General features: G+C 35.5%; 1 protein-coding gene across 2 annotated transcripts in view; it reads right to left on the reverse strand.

Annotated features, from left to right (window-relative positions):
• Positions 1 to 4,726: 4,726 nt before the first annotated feature.
• Positions 4,727 to 25,501, reverse strand: part of IL7 (interleukin 7) — a 51,565-nt gene continuing 30,790 nt past the window's right edge. The window contains exons 3-6 of one of the 2 annotated variants that reach the window (XM_043484118.1): positions 13,550 to 13,630; positions 12,387 to 12,518; positions 9,236 to 9,289; positions 4,727 to 5,769 (exon numbers count right to left, since the gene is read on the reverse strand). In XM_043484118.1, coding sequence (XP_043340053.1) covers positions 5,650 to 5,769; positions 9,236 to 9,289; positions 12,387 to 12,518; positions 13,550 to 13,630 — 387 coding nt within the window. In that variant the 3' untranslated portion in view covers positions 4,727 to 5,649. The remainder of the gene's footprint in view (positions 5,770 to 9,235; positions 9,290 to 12,386; positions 12,519 to 13,549; positions 13,631 to 25,501) is intronic. The other variant, XM_043484119.1, reaches the window with a different exon arrangement.

Consider the following 25,501-nt stretch of genomic DNA (forward strand, 5'->3'; position numbering starts at 1 on the left):
GTTGCTTCCTGACCTACATACAGGTGTCTCAGGAGGCAGGTCAGGTGGTCTGGTATTCCCATCTCTTTAAGAGTTTTCCACAGTTTGTTGTGATCCACACAATCAAAGGTTTTTGTGTGATCAATAGAGCAGAAGTAGGTGGTTTTCTGGAACTCTTTGGCTTTTTTAATGATCCAACAGATGTTGGCAATTTGATCTCTGGTTCCTCTGCCTTTTCTAAATCCAGCTTGAAATCTGGAAGTTCACGGTTCACGTAGTGTTGAAGTCTGGCTTGGAGAATTTTGAGCATTACTTTGCTAGTATGTGAGATGAGTGCAATTGTGTGGTAGTTTGAGCATTCTTTGGTATTGCCTTTCTTTGGGATTGAAGTGAAAACTGACCTTTTCTAGTCTAGTGGCCACTGCTAAGTTTTCCAGATTTGCTGACATATTGAGTGCAGCACTTTCACAGCATCATCTTTTAGGATTTGAAATAGCTCAACTGGAATTCCATCACCTCCACTAGCTTTGTTCGTAGTGATGCTTCCTAAGGCCCACTTGACTTCCCATTCCAGGATGTCTGGCTCTAGGTGAGTGATCACACCATCATGGTTATCTGACTCATGAAAACCTTTTTTGTATAGTTCTTCTGTGTATTCTTGCCACCTCTTCTTAGTATATTCTGCTTCTGTCAGGTTCCTACCAGTTCTGTCCTTTATTGAGCCCATCTTTGCATGAAATATTCCCTTGGTATCTCTAATTTTCTTGAAGAGATCTGTAGTCATTCCCATTCTATTGTTTTCCTCTATTTCTTTGCACTGATCACTGAGGAAGGCTTTCTTATCTCTCCTTGATATTCTTTGGAATTCTGCATTCAAATGGGTATATCTTTCCTTCTCTCTTTCGCTTTTTGTTTCTGTTCTTTTCTCAGCTATTTGTAAGGTCTCCTCTGACAACCATTTTGCCTTTTTGCATTTCTTTTTCTTGGGGATGATCTTGATCACTGCCTCCTATGCAATGTCATGAACCTCTGTCCATAGTTCTCCAGGCACTCTGTCTATCAGATCTGATCCCTTGACTCTGTTTGTTGCTTCCACTGTATAATCATAAGGGATTTGATTTAGGTCATACCTGGATGGTCTTGTCATTAAGTTTCCCTTCCTAATGTAGTACCTGATATTCATAAACTTACCTTTCATCAATGTAAAATCATCTCAATATAACCTTCAAGTATAATGGACAAGAGATCCTTCTAAGACACCATGAAAGGAAGGATGGAGGATTAATAAAAGATGCATGTGGATTAGAACTGGAACATCTTTAGATCCTGAGGAAGCTGTCAGGGTTGGTCCCTCTGCCAGGCTGTATGCTTCTCTTACTCATCCGCATACTTCTCTAATTGTGTATCTTCTTCACTCACTACCTGTTCCCCCATTCTTTAAATTTGCCAGTGCTCAACTTAATAAAACCTTAAAAACATTCTATTTCAGTCTTACTTTGGGTAAATTTATTTGAGATTGTGGCTCAGATTTCTGGAACAGGGCACCTTAACTAGTTCATTTTCTCAAGCTGTGTGACATTTATCGCAGATTGTTAGTCTCTCATTAATTGTACTTCGGGCAGATGCCCTAGAGGGCCCCATTGGGTGGGTTGAGAGGCATGACCTCACACGGCTAAGAACACTTAGCAGAAGTCATGGCTGGTACAGACTTCCTTAAAGCAGGTGTGGATGTGTCAGGGAATGGCTGACATATTTAGAAAAAGTATTTGATTATAATAGCCTTCATTTAAAACATTTTTTTAAATTGGAGGATAATTGCTTTGTGTAGGTTTCTGTTGTATAACAATGTGAATCAGTCATAAGTATGCATGTGTCCCCTCCCTCTTAAGCCTCCTTCCCGACCCACCCCCGGCACACCCCCTCTAACCCGTCAGAGAGCACCAGGCTGAGCTCCCTGCATTATACAGTAACTTCCCACTAGCTAGCTATTTGACATGTGAAGGTGAAAGTAAAAGTTGCTCAGTCGAGTCCAACCTTTGCGACCCCATGAACTATACAGTCCATGGAATTCTCCAGGCCAGAACACTTGAATAGGTATCCTTTCCCTTCAGGGGATCTTCCCTACCCAGGGATCGAACCCAGGTCTCCCACATTGCAGGTGGATACTTTACCAGCTGAGCCACAAGGGAAGCCCAGCCACAAGGAAAGCCCACTTTACATATGTTAATGTATAAATTTCAATGCTGTTTTCCCAATCCCTCCCACCCTCTTTTTTCCCCTCTGTGTCCTCAAGTCCAGTCTCTACGTCTGCGACACTATTCCTGCCCTACGAATGGGTTGATCAGTACCATTTTTCTAGATTCCATATATATGCCTTAATACATGATACTTGTTTTTCTCTTTTGGACTTAACTTTACTCTGTGTAACAGGGTCTAGGTTTGTCCACCTCAGTTCAACTGGCTCAAATTTGTTGCTTTTTATGACTGAGAAATATTCCATTGTATAGCCTTCAAAGTAGCAAATTTGAAAAACTGAAGTGAAATGTTTTATGTAGATATTTGTTAATAGCTATTAGTATTAATCTAGTGCAAAGATTCTAAGTGACAGTAGAGAGACAAACCTCTTGGAAATTTGTGTCCAAATTTTGTGATGATGGAAGTAGAGCAATAGTTTACAAAAGCAAATACATTATACCTGTTTTTTTAAATAATACCTCAAAAAGTAAAGCCTGATGGAATTTTAGCTACTGGGACTGTGCTGAAGGTAAATGAAGAATTTTAAAACGTGAGATCTTAGAAATTTTTACCTTCATGGAAAACGTGATTTTTATTTACAGCTGATAGAATTTGGAAGAACTTCATAAGGAGTAAGACCATAATGACCGATAGCATGAAGATTTCATGGATAGAGTACCATAAAGACCATCCAAATTTTAATAGAGGATGTGTGTTTCCACAGAAAAATTTACAGTAGATTTGATGAAATGTCCTTCTTAAACTGACTGTAAATGAAAGGATGGCTAAAAGAAAAGAAACACTTCTAGTTGTGATAGAACTATCTTAATCCTGAAAGGAATATCTCTTACTTCAGTAAATTCCTTTAAAGCTTGTTTTAAAAGACTCTTAACTGAGTCTCTTTGTATAAAGTAATATTCCTCTAAGTGTGCTAGGTTCGTGGTTTTTACATAAAAGTGTTCTGTAGTCAGTTTTGGAAATGGTATCTTGATGTTAAACTTTTTAAAAAACTTTATGAGTTTACAGAGCTTTTAATATATGAATTGTGGATCTCCAAGAGAAAATGATCTGATCTCAGAACTCAGGTTTGTTTCTTTTTTTTTTAGAATCTATAGAGGGTTTCTTGTGACAGTCTTTAAAAAGTGCTGATTTAAGGCATCCACATACATATCTGAAAGACAGTGTCCATTGAAATGAAACAAATCTAATTAGGGGATAGAAATAATAAAAAAATGTAGTATCCAAGATCATTACTAACCAACCTGCCGTGTCTTTACTTACCTTGCTAGTAGCTAGGAAACAAGAGAAATACAATCATAAAAGCCTGGTGGTTTTTTCCATGAATTTGACACACTATGCTGAATAAGAATTTTGGGGTGTGAGTTTTCTCTCCAATTCAATTCTATCATAAACAAATGATAAAAATGAAAGTCAGTAGTTAAAAAGGAGGAAAATTTTAATAATTTTTAATGAATTTTAAAATAATCACTCCTTATTTTGTCACAATCTCAACCTTGTTAGGAACATTATAGACAGCCTTCATGGAAACACTTTCAAGAACACGTTTAAAAGTTTCCCTTTTGAAGCTTAAAATGTCCTTTTCATAGCTGATGGTTTACCAACAGCGCTGCTTCGTCAGGGTGGAGGTGTACCACATAGTTGACCTGTTTTGTGGTGGATGGAAACATAGCCTTCTTTGATAAGTCTGTCTGGAGGAAAAGCTTGGTGGAGAATCAGTTGCTCCCAAAAAGTGTTAGTAAACTCCCTTTTCTGGAATTAATAATAAAAACCAAAGAGAAAACTTAGTTGGCTCACCGCCTCATTACCGGGAATCAGTGAATATATACAACTGTGTGTACAACTCGATACAGCCGTCTGCTCCAGTGAGGAGGAAACTCTGTGTGGGTTGGGGACCATGAGAAAGAGAAGCTGAGAGACAGACGTGAACTGAGAGGAAGGTCTTATTGAGGATGGCACCTGAGCATTGTCTGTAGATTAAATAAGTCAGTCAGCTCTGAACCAGGTGATGATGAGACCACAGTGGCTATTTTAGAACACTTGGCCCGCCTAGAATAGTGTTTTCAGTTTCCTTTGTAAGTGAAGACTATTGGCAAATCTAAGCCTAGAAGGATTTGCCAATAGTCTTCACTTATAAAAATGGAAGATGCCTGCCTTATAAGCTAGTTTTCAGGCCCTGACAAAAACAGGCAGTAAAGTAGTATTCCTATTCTTACGTAGTTTGGGTCCCCAGTCTCATGTACATTCTTGACAGTTAAGAGGTTAAAGACTATATTTCAATGGAAGTGAAAAATCAAATAGTGGTGCCATATTAAAAATCTTGGGCTTAAAAACTTGTTTTGGAGGACTTCCTTGGTGACCCAAGGGTTCGGACTCTGCACTTCCACCACAGGGGGCCCAGCTTCAGTTCCTCATGGGGGAACTAAGATCCCATAAGCCACATAGCATGACCAAAAAAAATCCTGTTGGGATTAATTAAATGAATCTGACAGTGTTAATACATAGGTCATTTATTATCAAAGGAGAAATGTTATCCAAAGTAAGCAATTGTAGTACTGTATGAAAATATTTTTATATACAGATATTGTGTCAAAATTAAATATACACATTCCATTAATTAAAAGGCCAACATATATTATTCTCTTAAAAATATACTTCCCGAATTGCAAACTCATGTAGACAAATTTTATTACACATAAATGACAAAAGTAACCCAGTGCTATGGTTTAGCATCCTTAGGACAGGTGACTTTCTGTTTTGTGAAACTATTCATTATTTTAATTTTAAAACATCTGTAATATCATTTATCAAAGGCACTGTGTTATACATTCATGTTTAATTACATCTCTTAATATCTTTCAATTACCTTGGACTCCTTGATGCTACTGCTTCTTTATATGACTCATTCTCATGGGCCTTATCCATATCTCACTGTTAACTCTGAAACATTTCCAGCACAGACGAGAAAAATTTCTACTCTCATTGCAGCATACTGATGCATAATGGGCATAAAACTATATATTTTGGTAATAATGAAATGTTAATTTTTAATCCTCATAACCTTTATATACTTCACAGAATTTATATATCTTCTGAAAATTTTAAACACATTTAAAAAGTATTATTGCAACTAATACCTTATATGGATTGTCTTAAAAAAAAAGGTTCAGAATTAATACCAATTAATATATGTCCTCATACATGTGAAATAGTTTTGTTGATTGCAGCATTTGGTTTCCATTGTTTAGGTCCATCTTCTGGAACTACAGTAAGGATTTCTCAGTTGCTGTAATCTGTTTTAACCAGGATGCATTCAGTAACTTCCAGGAGGCGTTCTGCCTTCGAAAATCGCATGAGCAGATAGATTCTTGGAGGATACAAATAAAACTCAAGGTTTTATATTGCTACTCCATATTTTCAATGTTCTTTAATGCCCCTCAAAATTTTATTCCAACAAGTTTTTATCTTTTGTAGTAGTATCTTTAGGAAACACAAGTCATTCTGTTTTTTCTGTTCCTTTAAAGATTTATTCTCTTCCTAGAGAAATACATAAAAAAAGTTTTTAAGTGCACATTTTAATAAAAATACACATTGTAAAACATTCAGTCTTAGTTTCCACTATACTAGGTTATAGTAAAAATTTGGTAATTAAAAAGAAGAATTTTGGGACTTCCCTGGTAGTCCCAGTGATTAAGACTTTGCCTTCTAATATAGGGTGTGCACGTTTGATCTCTGGTTAGGGAGCTAAGATCCTACAAGCCTTGTGGCCAAAAAACCAAAACATAAAACAGAAGCATTATTGTAGCAAATTTAAAAAATGGTCCATGTCAAAAGAATATTTAAAAAAGGAGAATGTTGAATGACATTTTTAAAAAATTATGGTTCCTAGCTACAATCATTGATGTGTAGGATATACAAGGTTGTTACGATTTAAAATTTAGGATTAAAGAGCCATGTCAGGTGGCCACCATTTTTAGCAATGCAACATAAGTGGACATAAGAGTGCTGTTTAAACTTTTGTGAGAAAGATCTGTACATTATTCAACTGAGTTTTTTTTTTTTTTACAATGGAGAAATATTTTTATGGAAGAAATAATTAATACTGAAAATATTTATTTTGGCAAAGATGATTAATAAGAATATACCCAATTAAGTTTGTTCCCTAGTCTTCACTAGAGAATGGAAGATGTCTGCCTCATAAGCTAGTTTTCCTACTCAGTCAAAAATCTTCAAAAGGGCTACTTGTACAACCTACAGAAAGTGGAGAAAGAGACACCTCAGATATAATAGACATAGAAAAGAATAGTGATGCGTATCCTCAGTTATATTTTCATGAGTCCCAGAGATGTGGACTCTGGATGCCTGAGAAGTGAGTTACTACAGGGTAATTTCTTCATTTCAATAACAACCGATTATTAGGTGTTTCCTAGGTCAGGTACTGTGCTCAGTGCTACACATATATTATTTCATTTTATCTACTTAGTAACTATAAGATTGGTAATTTCACCTTTCACATTTGAGGAAACTGAGATGCAAAGAGGATAAGTAATCTGCCATGGTCATATAATCAAGTAAATATAATAGATTGGGTCTTGAGCTTGTTTGTCCTATTTTTAGTGTGGTCACATTCAGATTTCTTTCAATTATATATTTAGTAACACTAACACATACTCTTAAAATAATTCATTTACAAGATTAGAGGACAGATTTCAAAGGTAAATATGAAGCAGGATTTCTAATATTCTTTGTATTGAGGATCCCAGAACATTTGTTTGTTTGTTTGTTTTTGAGGCAAGGAGTATGACTTTATTTTGAAAGTCAGAAGACCACGAAGATGGCTCTGTCATCTTCAAAAGGGCTACCTGTACAACCTACAGAAAGTGGAGAAAGGGACATCTCAGATGTAATAGAGATAAAAGAGAGTAGCTCTGCGTATCCTCAGTTATATTTTTGTGAGTCCCTGAGTTGTGGACTCTGGATGCCTGAGAAATGAATTAATGTCTTAATTAACTAATGTCTCAGGGTTTGGATGCCAGATTCCTTTACAGAACAAAGAGGGAGGGGTGTGAGGAAGTAAAATAAAAAAGTCATATGCCAAAACATCTTTAAAAAGTATAAACTGAAGTTTATGTGACTAGCAGACTTGAAATACATAGACATGAACATTTCATGACTTTTCTACATAGACCAAGACTAAGCATTCATTAAAAAGACAAACATGATTTTATGTCTGTAATTTCAGGAATACAGGTGTTACCTCCTTTTTCTAAACTTTCTTTCCAAATTCCCTTAGCCAGAGGCACTCAGTATATTGATACTACTCAGGTATTCATTTCAACTATTCCACTTCAGGTTGGAATACCTAGGGTTTCCTGAGTCCCAGGGTGTGCAGACTCACTCTGCTTCTCTAAGAGGAGTAAGGGATTTCCATACTCCTATCCTGGGCTGGGAAGATCTCCTGGAGAAGGGAGTGGCAACCCATTCCAGTATCCTTGCCTGGAAAATTCCATGGACAGAGGAGCCTGGTGGGGCTACAGTCCATGGAGTCGCAGAGTCAGACACGACTGAATGACTAACACACACAGAGTGGTCAAATAACATAATAATGGAAATGTGATAAAAGAATCTATCACTCTCATGAACCAGGTGTGTTCATTTTTCCATGCCTCATTCTAGTTAATATATCATTGTCACATTTAGTGAAATATGCCTTTTCATTCATAAATATTTTGCATATTGCTATATAATTTTATGCAACAAGCTAATAGAATGTGTGTACATATAGAGTATTCATGTACTATTTCACATATACAGTATATAGTGTATGGGCTTCCCTGGTGGCTTAGTGGTAAAGAATCTGCCTGCCAATGCAGGAGACATGAATTCAGTTCCTGGGTCAGGCAGGAAGATCCCCTGCAGAAAGAAATGGCAACCCACTCCAGTATTCTTGCCTGGGAAATCCCATGGACAGAGGAGACTGGCAGACTATATAGTCCATGCGGTTGCAAAAGAGTCAGACATGACTTAGCAACCAAACAACAACACTAATATATTGTATAATCTATGTGAGTAAAATAGATTTAAAAAGGGTCCTTATTTTTAATATGTATTCCTTCACTAAGGTCGCTTTTTTTATTTGTATCTTGTTTTCTAGTTTATTTTTTTCTATATAGTTTGGTCATGTTCTTTGCCTATTACCTATTGAGGTTTTAATTTTCTTTGTTAAAAAATCAATGCTCTGATATTTTCCCTAGCTTCTTTAATTTTAAAATAGTGGTTTTTTAAAATGCAGTTTAAAGAGATCCAATTTCTAAGTCGTATCTCCCTTTTCCTTTTACCAATATTATAATGACTATTTTCAAAACCAACCATATAAAAGGAAACAGTTCAAAGAGAAACATTCAGAAATTGTTGAGCAAAAAGCTGATAAAAAAGATGTCTGCCTTCACCCTCTGCCTTCACATTAGCCTCTGCTGATTTGCATGGTCTCCAGCCCATGCGTGCGTATGTGCTCAATCACTCAAGTTGTGTCCGACTCTTGTGACCTCAAGGACTGTGGCCTGCCGTGCTCCTCTGTCCATGGGATTCTTCAGGCAAGAACACTAGAGTGGGCTGCCATGCCCTCTTCCGGGGATCTCCCTGACCCAGGGATCGAACCTGCAGTCTCATGTCTCCTGCGTTGGCATGCAGGTTCTTTACCACTAACGTCACCTCAGAAGCCCCCTCATGCCTGTAGACAGTACCAAACTACTAAAATGACATCATAGAACACGGAGTTGGGAAGAGAGGTGCACACTGGCTCCAGCCCACAACCAAAGGTTACAGAGCGCAGCTTTGGGGAAAGGCCTGGCCTTCCAACCCTTCTGATCCATTTATTTTGAAAGCTCGTTGTGTATGAGGACTTCTACTTTGTTGTTTCCTTAACAGGGCTGATCTTTATCAGGATGCTGGAGTTATTTCAAGCTGTTGAAGGCAAACATCTGGAGGGTGCAATAACTCTTACCAAATTCTTAGTGGGTTGGGCTTCACCCAGGGAAGGGGGTTTTCTTCCTTTACCCTTAAAAACAAAGTCATAATATTGATTATTAGTCCTTTATTGCTTCTTCCATTATTATAACTGCTAAATTTCATATTACCTTCAGCTCATCTAATCTACTTGAGAATCTATATATTGTTAGTATGGCAGAATACTAATTTCACTTAGAAATATTATCAAATATCAGGGAAAAGGGAGAAACAAGAAAGGTTAGGTTAGTCCTCCAAATAACCTAGACTCATAATTTTGCAGATGTGTCCAGCACTGTGTTAATTGCTGTGAGGTCTGAAAAACAAACATGGAAGGGTATACTCACAGAGACAAAACTAGAATTTCAATCAACATGAAAATAATATTGCACTAAGTTGTTAAATCCTAACCATAAATTTTATTAAACTTTACCCATCAGAAGCAAGGTGAAATGCACAATAGTAAAAAGTTTGTAGCATGCCTGACTCATGAAGAAAATTCAATGTAGTTGACCATCTTTAACATCTTGTCTTCTCATTACAAGAAAAAGCTGGATTGTATCAGTTAATTTTGTAACCATTTTAATATCAAGATTTTAATTTTCATGTTATTTCTCTAAAATTAGTTGATTTTGGAACATGGTGATCCATGCAAAGTTCCTCACATGAGAGAAAGAAGTGCAAACATACAGCATACCTATGACCTTTAACCCTTCTATTCGAAGAGGTGATATTGATAGTTTGCTCTTTTCAGTTAAGCCCTGACTTGAAACTTATACTCAACATAAGGCGTTACTAAGCAATTGCATTTGTAAGCAACATGAAATGAACTTCCTATTCCTGCATAAGATAGTACAGTAATCCTTCTGTATTTGTAGGGGGATTGGTTCTGGGACCTGGGTGGATACCAAAATCCAAGGACAGATGCTCAAGTTCCTTATATAAAATAGCATTGAATTTGCATATAACCAGGCACATGCTCCTGTAGACTTGAAATCGTCTCTAGATTACTTATAATACCTAATACAGTGTAAATGCTGTGTAAATAGTTGTAAACACAATGTAGATGTTGCATAAATAGTTGTAAATGTGGCTCGACAAATTTTAAGTTTGGCTTTTTGGAAGTTTCTGGAATTTTTTTTGAATATTTTTGATCCACAGTTGGTTGAATAAGAGAATGCAGAACCAATGGATATGACAGGCTGACTGTACCTTTTTTTTTTAATGTCATCCTCTTTATTTTTTTGTTTTTTAAGTGTAGAATAATTGCTTTACAATGTTGTATCAGTTTCTGCCAAACAACGTGAATCAGTCATAATTATATTTTTATATATATGCACACATATATATCCCCTCCCTCAGAAGCCTCCCTACCCCTTCCCATCCCACCCTTCTAGGTCATCACAGAGTGCCAGACTTGGGCTCCCTGTGTTGTATCGAAGCTTTCCACTAATTACCAGTTTGACACATGATAGTGTATATATGTCAATGCTACTTTCTCAATTAGTCCTTCCCTCTCCTTCTCCCGCTGACTGTAATTTAAATCATTATAAATAAGGATTAAGAGCTGAAATATAAGCTCTTCATGAATCTTAAACTTTGCCTTGAAGGATGTATAGATAGAACAGTAGAGATCAGATGTATAGAAAACAGAAGAAATTCTATATAAGAAGTTAACATGAATAAGGGGACAAGACTGGAAATAAGCTTGGCAAAAACACACCACCAGGAGGAGGCTGGCTTGCATGAAGTAAATAACCATAATGATAAATGAAGTAGTCCAACTTATTAAGGTCCAACATGTATTTTCATCACTGTCTATAGGGCTTAAGGACAATCTTGCCATTTTACCTTCTGTGGGCAACTACTAGTATTAAAATTTTTTTTAAACAATCCTTTTTCTATCATAAAAATGTTAACTTTTTAAAATATATAATAAATATTTTGGCATATTGGCTTTATATGGCAGCTAGTAAAATTCCTAAGGAGAGAGTAAAGTAATAATAGTAATAATAAAAATTTATTGAAACTTTTTAGTACTAAGCAGGTTTCCCAGGTGGCTCAGTGGTAAAGAATCCACCTGCAATGCAGGGGATATGGATTTGATCCCTGGGTCAGGAAGACCCCCTTAGAGCAGGAAATGGCAACCCACTCCAGTGTTCTTGACGGGATAATCCCATGGATAGAGGAGGCCTGGCAGGCAACAATGCATGGGGTTGCAAAGAGTTGGACATGACTGAGCTCGCATGCATTCATGCTATATGAATTATATCATTTAACACTTAACCTTTTCAACATCCTATAGTGTAGATACTATATTTTTCTCCACTTCGCAGGTGAAAGAAATTGTTGTCTAGTCCCAAGGTAATGTCTTCCATATTTTGTTTTGTTGGTTACATTTCATAACTGCTAGTAGAGAAGTAGAAAAAATTAGCCCTGTACTTATCAAAATTATTGAGGCAAAAAACCTGAAAATTGTTGGACATAAATACACTCAAATTTTATATAAAAAGATATTTGTTAAATATTTGATTAATTTTTATAGGTTATGAGTTCTTACAAATGTGTACATAAATGGGTTAAAATTAAGATATTTTAGAAATAAAAATTTACCATCTTCATCCAACTTATCACCCTAGCCTCCTTGAAAATTACTATGGCAATATGAAGTGAAAGCCACTCAGTTGTGTCTGACTCTTTGTGACCCCATGAATTATGCAGACCATGGAATTCTCCAGGCCAGAATACTGGAGTGGGTAGCCTATCCCTTCTCCTGTGGGATTCCTTCTTCCCGGCCCAGGAATCGAACCGGGGTCTCCTGAATTGAAGGAGGGAAGCCCATGGCAATACTATTTATTAGTTTCTTTCATGTATTTGTTATCCTTTTTTAATTGAAGTATAGTTGATTTACAGTGTTGCCCTTTTTTATTTTTAGTTCCCTTTTATAAATGATTTCTTTGCCCTAGCCAAGAGAGGAATAGGTACTTTATAAGTTGAAATTTTCCTCTTCTAGAATTGAGTAAATGCATTTTAGTTTTCTTATAAGCACTTAGATTTCTCTGCTAATGCTTATGATCATCAGAGAATACTAGGATCCTATCCCTGGAGGAGTTTATATTTTGGTTCAAAGTAAATAGTCCTCAGCTTACCTTGCTGGTGCAGTTTAGCAGTGTCAATGTGCCCTGTGAAACTGTTGATAGGTGAAGCTTGAAATCGTCGCTGATATTCATTTTAAGGAATTGCTTCAACTTTCGAGCAGCACGATTCAAAAATGAAGCTTCCTATTATAAAAAAAACATCAGAAGGGCTGTGGTTCAAATAAAATATTAAGAAGTAATAAGCTTTTCTAAAGAGCCTAGAGCCAGAACTGTATTGCTAAATAATGCCCCACCTCCACCCCACTTTTCTTCTATTCCAGTTAATCACATGACTGATGAGCAACTAAACTGAAACTGTTTAGCTCCCAGGTGATAGCCTCAAGTGCCTAGAACTCAGTTTAATGATTATGTGACACTTTAAACTCTTTTTTTTTGTTATGTATGATCTTATCGCTTATGAGTAAGCACATAACAAGTTTATTCAGTATTAAACAAGATAACTAAAGGAGAGTGCTTCTGAAAGCAGCAGTAATAAAAGGTATGTGTGATTTTTATTATTATTATTTTTGCCCCTTTGGCGATATGGATGAATAACTGGCAATAATAAAGGGCCTATTTGCCCAAAACAAGTTTTCAAAAATAGGAATTTTTTTTGGAATTTATGGATACACTCAAATGCCATGAGGTTAACTCAGTTATTGTGAGTTTCCAAAAGGCTTGAATAGCACACTAGTTTCTGAAGAAAGAGATGACACAAACTTTTATTCAAAATTCTGTAAATTGTAACATTACACCAAATAGAGGAGGTAATGATTTGAAGATAAGAAAATATTGAAAGAAAAAATTTAAAAATGCCTACAACTAAATTATGCCCATTAATTATGTCTGTATATGCAAGCAATCATTCTGACAAGCATTTTCCTGAATAAATGTTTCAGAACGGAGAGGTATATCTTTGAATTCAGCAGTTCTACTGTTTTCAAGGTGAAAAATGAAATGCTAAAATTGAAAGGAATATTTATCAAATAAGCATAGGAAAATTTGTAAAATAAAAGTATAAAAGACCACAATATAACAATATATCAATGGGAATTGTCAGGTTAGAACCAAAAGACTATGTCATTAATAATCAATATAATAAACAGATACAGGAAATATAAACTTCTATGATATCAAGCTCAAATGACATATAAATTCCAAATAATTATCATTACCTTATTATCATCACATGAATGTTTTTTAAAAAAGTTAGGTTCGTTATTCAGGCAATTGCTATCAAAGTTTATCATGTTGTCCTGTAATAAATAATATAAAATAATATGGTTAAACTGGGGACCTTTCTAGTATGTTGTAATTATAAAAATAACAATGTTATAATATTTGGTATTTATATGTGCATTTTTAGGAAAACAGCCTGGCTCAGCTGACTAGGCAGAATAGTTTTCTATAATTGAAGAATAAACAAGTATATACACAAACCCTTAAAAAGAGCCTCCCTAGACTCCATAGTTTAATTCAAGAAATGAGAGAAACTGGTTCTTGGGAGGGGGTAATGAAAGTATCTATTTTAGTAGTTGTACTATATAGGAGTTGTACTATATGGGAGAAGGGAATGGCAACCCACTCCAGTATTCTTGCCTGGAGAATTCCATGGACAGGGGAGCCTGGCAGGCTGCAGTCCATGGGGTCGAAAGGAGTCTTTCACTATATAGGAAACACTATAAATTTAGAAATCATGAAGTTGAGATTCATTTAAGCAGTTATTTGGCCCAGTTTCCTGACACAATCAAACAGTGACAAAGAATTAAGAATGATTTACTTGACAGAGTAAAGTTGAAATTCATTCTACAGCATTTTAAACAAACCAGTTGGGGATGTTTGAGGTAGAATTTTGCTGTGAAAAAGTGAGACTGAATGTGTGTATTGTCATATAGGAGTGGGAAGGCAGACTGGCACATTCTCATTTTTCTTATCTAAGATATTATCTTATCTAAGGAATTTCTTATCTTTAGAAGGTGGGGATTTAGAATGCAGTTGACATATTAGAATTTCCTAAGGATTCAGATTCTTTATTCACAGGATTGGACTAGCTCTGTCCAGCAAACTAGCAATTCCATGATATCAAAGCTTCTATCGAGCAATCTTAGCCTATGTGTTGTCATCAAAGAAACACAAAAAGTGGGGTAAGGGCAGGATTTAATCATGGGCTTCTAATCTTCATCTGCCTCTCAGAAAAATATGCATTAGTCTTCGCACCTGTGAAAAGCATAAATAGTCTCTGGGTTTATCCTGACATTAAATGTATATATTATCTGTTTTACCTGTAAGAATTATACAGCCTGAATATGTAATCATTCATATAACCATTCAACACTTCCTACAGGTCAGTGTGCAAGGTTCTCTGCCAAGCTTAATGGGAAAACAAAGATAAAAAAAAAAGTTGCATTTTCTTGTGCCCATAAAGGGCAGATGCTGCATCCTTTGACGCTTGTACATCATTTCTTATGTTTGTGAAAGTATGCTTACATAAACAAGATTTGTTAGCACCAACCATCCTAGTCATACTGCAAATATCTCAAGTGCAAATAGATATATTTTTCTATAACTATCCTCATGTTGCCATTATAATAATACACATTCCTGAAAAGATAGTGGAGAATTAATGTTCTCTGCAAGGAGATCCAACCAGTCCATCCTAAAGCAGATCAGTCCTAGGTGTTCATTGGAAGGACTGATGCTGAAGCTGAAACTGCAGTACTTTGGCCACCTCATGCGAAGAGTTGACTCATTGGAAAAGACCCTGATGCTGGGAGGGATTGGGGGGAGGAGGAGAAAGGGATGACAGAGGATGAGATGGCTGGATGGCATCACTGACTCGATGGACATGTATTTGAGTAAACTCCGGGAGTTTGTGATGGACAGGGAGGGCTGGCGTGCTGCGATTCATGGGGTCACAAAGAGTTGGACACGACTGAGCGACTGAACTGAACTGAACGTTCTCTCATTTTCCTATTGACTTATATTTAGCCTCAAGAAGGACAATAAATCATTCATACATTTCTCTCTGATAAGACATGCATTTTGTTTTTGCCATGTTATTACTGTTGTTTAGTTGCTAAGTCACATCCAACTGTTTTGCAACCCCATGGACTGCAGCCTGCCAGGGTCTCTATCCATAGGATTTCCCAGGCAAGAATACTGGAGTGGCTTGCCATCTCCTTCTCCAGGGGATCTTCTGACCTAGGGATTGAACCTACGTCTCCCACATTGGCAGTCGGATTCTTTACCACTGAACCACCTGGGAAAGCCCTGTTTTGGCCACACAATGCCTCCAAAAAAAAAAAAAAAACAGATTAACAAATATGCAGCTATCTGAATGACATTTTTCAATTTACCAAAAATTATAATATGGAATAGTACCTATTTCTTGCAGCATTTTAATAAATTGCATGAGACATGAATATTTGAAAATCCATATTAATTAAGCCACTGCTCCAGGTATTTTAACAAGACTCATTTTTGGCAGATACAGAAAGGTAATATTGTACCAGGTGATTTGTTTGTCAAATGTTTGCAGCAGTAGATAAAATTGTTACTTAGAAGGTTGACATAAAAGGCTGACTCCTATAGAAGTCACAATTATAACTGAATAGTTAACTTTAGTTTGCATTTTATGACTAAATTTAACATAAACATAAATGAGTAACAACTACAGTTGCTTTCTGCAATTGTTTTCATTTAAGCCCTATGAGAAAGATGGTTCAGACTAAGATTTATAGAATCATAGAGTTGGAAAGAAGCTTATACATCCATCTTTTGATTTAGAAAATAGCACAATTACTTTATCAGTAGTTTATTAAAGGAATCTTGACATATTTGAATATTCATATTTATTATGAATATGAAAAACAAGAGACAATCCAAGATCACATTGACTATGAACTCAATATTCTCCAGTAAAAACATTATGTTATCTATGTTGTTCCTTAAATACCTAATGTCCTTTCCATTTGTAGAATTACATATTCTTTCATTGCAGCATAGTTTTCTTCTATCTTTGAAATTTTTCTATTGCATTCATAGCAGTCCCTTCCTCAGAAACACTAACTACTTACAAAATTGATTTCTATTTCACTTTTTATTTTATATATTTTCTTTGATTTTTTTTTTTCAAGATTCACTTTTGTGTGGTTTTTGCCAACATGCCTTTGATATGCCTGTTCTAATTGGACACTCATGGTCACATGTGGTCTAAGTGAACTACTGTCTATTTACAGCTTATAAATGATTCTCATCAGCAGCTACATAACTGATGGCTCCCTCCTTTCTATTCTTCTTCTATTTTGTAGGTCTGGGATTAAGGATTGGGGTTTGGACATAGAAAAGAAAGATATAGTCTCATGGCTTACTATTCTTTGAAAATGAACTTGGTCCCTACAGAAATTTTCTTCCATTTCTGATTATCCCTATTACAACCCACTCATGGCCCAAAATCTTATGACATAAAAAGATTCATTTGGAGGACCCTTTGAAAAGTGAAACTTCTTTTTAATGCAATTTGTAATCTGTATGAAATTTGAAAAAGTCTATATTGTTCTTGGAATACTATTTGAAATGTTACAGATTTTACCGTTAGTCAGGTAGCTTATCGGATTATAGTAAGAATTGGTAGCTAATTCCTAGCTTAAATGAAAAATCATTCATTTATTCTTCAATCAACTACTTGTTGAACATCTACCATGTACCTTATAGTAACTGGGGATAGAACTGTGATCAAGATTACAGATGGCTCCTTCCTTCAAGAAATTTACCTCTGGTGTTAAAGACAGACATCAATCCAATAACCGCAATCAAATCTCAAGTTGATAATTGTCATAAACTAAAAGTATATGCTACCATGAAAGCCTATAAAGAATTTTATTTAGGAAGTTCAGTAAAGACTTCCCTGAGAAAGGAACACATCAACTGAGACCTGTAGCGTGAGTAAACTAGAGAAAAAGGAAACAGAGGAGGTGAAAAGATACAGAAAACAGCATTTATGGCTTCAGGTCAATAAGACGGAACAACAGCAAATATGCTGCTGGATGAAAGAGTAAGAAAGCTAGTATACAGCAGAGAAAGCAAGAGAAATCACTGGTTCCATATGAAACAGACAGTCTAGAGGATACCAGATTATGCAGGGGCTTAACATGTTAAGGACCTTGATCCTCAAATTAATTAATGACTAAATACTTTTTTGAAGGATCATGTTAATATCCACATGATAAATGGTTCGAAAGGGTTCAAGAATGTAATAGGAGGCTATTATATACTCAGTGCTTGAAATAATAGTTTATTGGACTTGGTAGTAGGAAAGAATGTAGCGATAGTTAAATTGACTCAAGAAATATATAGAAAGCAAATAAAACATGATTTGAGAATTAAAGTTAATGAAGACTGACAGACCAGGGATGATTCCTTGGTCTCTGGTGTGTGTGACACAATACACTATGTTGTCATTCACTGAGATAGGGCATAGTAGAAGAGATGGTGTGAATAAAATGTTTGATTTTAAATAGATTAAGTTGACATTCAGGATCCAAGAGCATACACAGAGAAACCAAAAAGTTGGAAAAACTGGCGAATAGATAGTTTTAACAAGGTGGTGATCCATAATGTACAATGCCAACCAAGAGGTCAAGTAAGTTGTCTTGTACAAAATCTATGCCCATAAAAAAAGCAAAACGAAATTAGAAAAACAAAACCTAACCTGCTATGATTTTATCAGAGTCTAACCTATCTGGGGTAAGAAAAATACTCAATATCAGTCCTTGCTCCACATCCTTTCTCACATAAGTTGGTAGGCATTAGAAGCACTAGTAAAGTTTACAGTCCAGGAGCACAAACATATCAAAGGACTGAGACTTAATTGACGGACTATAAAATGCTTCCCACCTCCCCACTTTAAAGCTGGCTTGGAACTAAACATTCAAAGAATGAAGATCCTGGCATCTGGTCCCATCCTTCATGGCAAATAGATGGGAGAAAATTGGAAACTGAGAGACTACTTTCTTGGGCTCCAAAATCACTAGAGATGGTGACTGCAGCCATGAAATTTAAAGATACTTGCTTCTTGAAGAAAAGCTATGGCAAACCTAGACAACGTATTAAAAAGCAGACATCACCTTGCTGACAAAAGTCTATATATTGTTTTTCCAGTAGTCCTGTATGGATGTGAGAATTGGACATAAAGAAGGCTGAGCACTGAAGGATTGATGGTTTTTCTTTTTTTTTAAGAATTGATATTTTTGAACTGTGGTTCTAGAGAAGACTTGAGAGTCCCTTGAACCACAAGGAGATCAAATCCTAAAGGAAATCAACCCTGAATATTAACTGGAAAGACTGATGCTGAGGCTGAAGCTCCAATACTTTGGCCACCTGATGCAAAGAGCTGACTCATTGGAAAAGACCCTGATGTTGGGAAAGATTGAGGGCAATAGGAGAAGGGGCCAGCAGAGGATGAGATGGTTGGATGGCATAGTTGACTGAATAGACATGAGTTTGAGCAAAGTCTGGGAGAAAGTGAAGAACAGGGGAGCCTGGCGCTCTGCAGTCCATGCGGTCACAAAGAGTTAGACACAGCTGAGTGACAGAACAAAAATAACAAAGCAGTTCAACCATCAATTACCTTACAGAACTAAAGCACCAGGTCCAGATGGGGTTGCTGATTATTTCTATCAAACATTTAAGGAGGAAATCATAGCTATTCTCTAATATCTTCCAGAAGACAGAAGCATAGTGAATACTTCTTATTTTGTTCTATGAGACCAGGCTTGCTGTAATACCAAAATCAAATGAAGATAAGAATAGAAAATCACACTTCAATATATCTTATGAAAAGAGATGCAAAAATCCTCAACAAAATATAGGAAATTGAATTTAACAATGTATAAAATAATTATACACCATAACCAAGTGATATTTACCCATACATGCAAGACTGGTTCAACAGTCAAAAAATCAATGAGTGTAATCCATCCCTTTAACAGGGTAAAAAAGAAAAATGATCAAATTATAAATAGCAGGAAAAAAAATAGAAAAACTCAACACCCATTCATTTACAAAAACCTCTCAGCGAGGACTAGGGGGAAACTTCCTTAACTTGATAAAAAAAAAGCATCTACAAAATCCTATTGCTAATATAATACTTAATGGTGAGAAACTCAAAACTTTCCTATAATTAGGAACAAGGAAAAGATGTCCCTCTCATCATTGCTTATCAACACTATGTCAAAAATCTTAGGTGATTTGATAAGAAACGAAAAGGAAATAAAAGATTTACAAATTAGGAAGGATGAAATATAACTGTCCTTTTAACTATATGACATCATAATTTACATAGACAATCCTAAAGAATCAACAGAAAAAAAAAAAACCTCCTGGAACTAATAAATGATCATGTGAGGTCGCAGTATACAAAGTTAGACAAAATTAATAGTTTTCCTCCATACCAGCAATGAGCAAATGTAATTTGAATTTAAAAACACAACAGTGTTTACAGTACTTAGGTATAAATCTAACAAAATATATACAAGATCTTTATGAAGAAAACTACACAACTCTGGCGAAAGATCAAAGGAGACTTAAATAAATGGAAAGATCGTCCACGTTGATGGATTGGAAGATTCAACCTTGTCAAGATGTTTGTTATCCCAACTTGGCCTATGGATTTATCATAAACTCAATTTCAGCAAGTTATTATGTGAATATCAACAAACTGATTCTAAAACTTATATGGAGAGGCAAAAGATCTAGAATAGCCAATTCAATTTGGATAGAGAAGATTAAGTCATAGAACTGACTCAGAAACTATAGCAAAAAACTGACTGATAAACCACAGCAGTCATGATTGTGTGACAGTGGTCAAAGAATAGACAAATAGACCTGTTTGCAACACAACAGAGAGCCCACATAAACCCACAAACTCGGTCAACTGGTCTTTGATAAAGGAGTAAAGAGAATACAATGGAACAAAGCCCCTTCAGCAGTGCTGGAACTGGATATCCACATGCAAAACAATTTATCCAGACCTTATACTCTTCATAGAGTAACTCAAAATGGATCACAGTCCTAAATCTAAAATACATAACCGTAAAGCCTAGATGATAACATAGGGGAAAATCTAGGTGATCTTGGGTAAAGCTCTGACTTTTTATATATAATTCCAAAGGCATGATTCTTGAAGGATATAACTGATACTGTACTTCACTAAAGTTAAAACTTCAAAACACATACATATACATACATATATACATATATATACTTCCCCTGATTACAATAATTATAGTAGCACTATTCACATCCATATATATGGATAGGTGTGTGATAAAGTATATATTATATATATGTAGTATATAAAACATATATAAAATGTATAATATACATGATAGCAGCATTATGCATATCCATACCATAACATACTTTTTATATAGTACAAACACATGTACATACAAACACTTCTCTTTGAAAACAAAATTGGCAAAATAAACTTTTTATAGGGACTTGTTTACATAGACAGTGGGGCACCAACAGAAAATTAACATGCTGTCCATTTAATGGCTGCATCTGTGATTAGTCTTGCATGCACAGTATCTGATTTCTTAAGAATTTAAATGTTTTAAAATATCATTTAATATCAGCATTCCAGCCAGAGGTTATTTTAGCCAGACAAGGTGAATACCAAGACAGGAGTGTAACATTCTCTTGCCACCTAGGATCCCATAAAGTGGCCCAGTATACACTGAAACCATAGATTCTTGCCTTAGCTCTATTAAACCACAGACATTTTAAAAACTGAGTCATAACTGACATATAATATTAGGTTTAAGCATTCAATAATTAGATATTTGTGTATACTGCAAAATGATCACTGCTATAAGTCTAGTTCACTAAGTTTAACACCTACCACTACATATAGTTAAAATGTTTTCTCCTATGATGAGAACTCTTGAGATTTACTCTGTTAGCAATTTTCAAGATATATATACAGTATTAATAACTATAGGCACTGTGCTGTATATTATATTCCCAAGATTGAATTCCCAGTTTTATGGGATCATTCTGCTTTATACCATAATGACAGCTTGTTTGGTTAGCTCCCCCTTGCATTCTTAAGTCTTCCAGTTTGGGAAATAAAGTATTTTCTCACCCTACTTGTATTATGGCATTTTGATTTTGGTTTGCATGATATAGTTTTCCCATCTGTTGACTTTTTAAATTATTTTGAACATAAAAATATTTTTATGTCATCTATAGTGCTTACATGTCATTATTCAAACAATACTAAAATGTATAATGAAAAACTTTCCAATTTTTCTCCACTGTCCCGACTAGAATCACCTCCCCAAGGTGATTCATATTAGCAGTTTGCTAAGAATATTTTTTAAAATTGGTTTTAATTGGAAGATAATTGTTTTACAATATTATGCTGTTTTCTGCCATATATCAACATGAATAGGCAATAGGCATATGTATGCCCCCTCATTCCTGAACCTCTCTCCCACCTCCCACCCCATCCCACTCATCTAAGTTATCACAGGGCACTGGATTTGAGCCGCCTGTGTCATACAGCCAGTTTCTGCTGACTATCTAATTTTACATATGATAATATATATGTTTCAATGCTTCTTGCTCAAAAAAAAAAGCTATGCATATGTGTAATGTGCATTCAAAATTCACAGATATAAATGATATATAGGGTTTATGAAAGCATGTTCCTCTACCATTTAAAATATAGGATCATAAAATATATATTACTCCTCAATCTGTTATGTATTATTTTCACTTTATATTATGATCTTTATGATCATCATTCTAAGTTAAATATATCTTTTTAAAATAACTGCATAATCTACATTAAGTGTATTCTGAGGTTTATTCAACACTTCTCTCATTGATGAAAAAACTCAATATTTGTTCAACAAACATTGCTACAATAGACATCTTTGTATGTGTATTTGTATGTGTATATTATTGTTATTTAGTTGCTAAGTTGTGTCCAACTCTTTTGTGACCCCATGCACGGCAGCCTGCCAGGCTCCTCTGTCCATGGGATTTGCCAGGCAAGAATACTGGAGTGGGTTGCCATTTCCTTCTCCAGGGGATCTTCCCAACCCAGGGATCGAACCTGCATCTCCTGCGTTAGAAGGAAGATTCTTTACCGCTAAGCCACTAAGGAAGCCCATATATATGTTATCTCCTTTTATATTAATTTTTGCATTTTTATAGAATTAGTTTACATAATTGAGACGCTGAAGGGAATGGTATATCCATTTAAAAATTGTTATGTTCAGTACAAATGATTCACATTTCCACCAGCAAATGTGTCCATTTTGTCACATCTTTGCCAGCACCAGATGTCATAAGCCTTTAACAATTTTACCAATCCTGATATGTGAAAATTTGTGCCTCATTATAGCTTAAATTTGCATCTTCATGACTACTAGAGGGTGAGCATAATTTTATGTTAATTGGCAATTTGCATCTCCTTTTCTATGAACAGCCTCTTCTTAGCCATTTTCTTAAGTTGTTTGTCTTTTAATGATCAGTTTCTACATTTTATATTAGGAATTTTTAAAAACTTTCTCTATGTTTTGTTTCAGGTGCGTCTCTCATATAACATACTTTTTATACAATTAGTTTAAAATTCAGAGATTAAAATAATACAGATATTTATTACTATTTTATGCTCCTTTTCATCTGTTTTGTAATTTTGGTATGTTGTTGGCTTTAGCATTTATTCTTTGTTATAACTAATTAAGCTCTGATATTCAAGAAAGGGAAGATACTTAATACAGTAATTTAATAGCTAAAGTGTTTTCTAATAAATTTTATGCTATAATTCTAAAGTCAATATATAGTGCTACTAATTAACAACCGAAAGCTAATTAATCAAAGCTCTGAGGTTACCAAAATATAATTATGTTCATTCCAGTCCTTCCTAAAACCAAGAGTAGCTAAAGCAAAGCAATTCTAATAAAATTTATTGTCACTTTGCTTCTTATTTAACTTACATTCATGAAATAATGTTTCACATTGTTTGTCTCCAAGAGCTTCCCTGGTGGCTGACACAGTAGAGAATCTGCCTGCAATGCAGGACACTTGGGTTCAGTCCCTGGGTCTGGAAGATCTCCTGAACAAGGAAATGGCAACCCATTCCAGTATTCTCTCCTGGGAAACCCCACAGACAGAGGAGCCTGGTGGGCTATAGTCCATGGGGTTGCAAATGTTTGGCCATGACTGAGTGACTAGCATAGTACATAAAAGCAGAAATACAGAGTTAAAAGCTTTAACAATATTGACAGTCATTCTGTAGAGAACGGTCCAGGAATAAAAGCAAAAAACACCAGTCCAAAAACAATATTGAAAATGACTATATTATCAAATACAGAGTGTCAAAATAATATCATAAAACTACCCTCCATATACTTTTCATGCAGAAAAGCTAGAAAAGAGTCAAACATGACTGAGCACACACGCACGCATGCACATACACATATATGTATAACAGAATCACTTTGCTATACACCAGAAACTAATACAACGCTGTAAATCAACTATACTTCAATAGAAAAAATTTAAAAGTCAATCGGCCAGCAGAATTCATTAGAAGCACTTATAGTGTTATGTATACAGAACAAAGGAGGATACCACAAAAGGGTAACAAGTAAATCTTAGTTTCAAACCCATCCTTTATCTTGTGTAAAATTGTCTATGCATGGTATGCCTTTTCTGGAAGTGAATATATATGTTTTATTTATGGGATGCCTTTCCAGTGTTAAAACACACCTTAGATACATAACTTGATGTTTTATTCAGTTGTGTTAATCAAGTTGTGGCTTTGTAAGCTTGGGGATAAGAAACAGTGTTCCGGGAATGGTATGATTCAGCAGTTGGCAGATTTCAGTAAATATCAATGTTCATGTCAAATAGAAATACATAATAGTTACTGAAATCTGGCGTCATATCCATCTATAGTTGGTGCAGTGCCATGGATCAAGAAGTTGTGCATATCCACTCTGGATATGTAGGAAATGTTATTATGAGACATATATAAAAGTTTCATACAGGGCATCCATTCCGTGTGTCTTCTAAATAGACTGCAGTCCTACTTCAGTACCATGGAAAGAACACTGCAACTGAGATGTGGGTAACTACATCTTAGTATTTCCATTGCTGACCTTAAATAATTTTCCAGCAGTAATAAACTTACAGAGATTATGTAAGCCAAATTTCTAATCTTATGAATTATAATAGAAAAGTGAGGCAAAACAGCAGTCAACTGACTTGTCCAAGTCTCAAAGTCAAAGTGGCAAAGCTGGGACTCTGACCCTAACATTTTCATTGCAGACCAGTGGGCCTATTAATACAGCACTGTGCTAACCTAAGGTAGCTTCTCCTTGAATTTCCTTATCTGTAATATGAGTTTGTTGAACCTGAGCAGTGGTTTTCACACACCATATTCCATGTAATCCTAGGGTTCCACAGGATGACTTGAGGACCACTTGGAAATAAGCATGAGATGATGCATAATAGTCAAGACTCAGGGCCTCACTGGAGTTTTACGTAGGATTCATTTGAAAAAAAGTTTCATGGATAAATAGAAATTTGAAAAAACACAGTTACTGGTGATTCACTTTTAAGTTCTATAAATGCAGAGTCATCATATATATGTTTAAATTTTAATAGAATTTCACCCTCATAAATCAAGTAATTTATAGTCTCCTCTTTTTCTCTCCAGCTGCTGGGAGTCATTTCAGTCCCACTACTCCTTTTGGAAATTTTCATCTAAGAACTCCATTCACTTACTATTTACTACTTTTTGTTTACTTGTTTCCAGTGTGAGAGCTACACTTAACTAGTCTTTAAGTTTTCCATTGTATCTTCATGTAATCAAAATTTACTGATTGAAGAATGATGATTACACTTATCACACATTACCAAAATTTCAGAGAACACCAGTCATATGTAAACTCTGAATTCAGAAATAACTCATCTTTCTGAATGCTTCTCAACTCCAGTTTATTTTATGAGCCGTATGAGTTACCTTTCTGAATCCAGACCTAATTCTACTGTTGTGCATATTACGGTGCTTCAGTCATGTCCAACTATTTGCAACCCAAGGACTG

The sequence above is a fragment of the Cervus canadensis genome, chromosome 12 (genome assembly GCF_019320065.1).
Source record: "Cervus canadensis isolate Bull #8, Minnesota chromosome 12, ASM1932006v1, whole genome shotgun sequence".
NCBI lineage: Eukaryota > Metazoa > Chordata > Mammalia > Artiodactyla > Cervidae > Cervus > Cervus canadensis.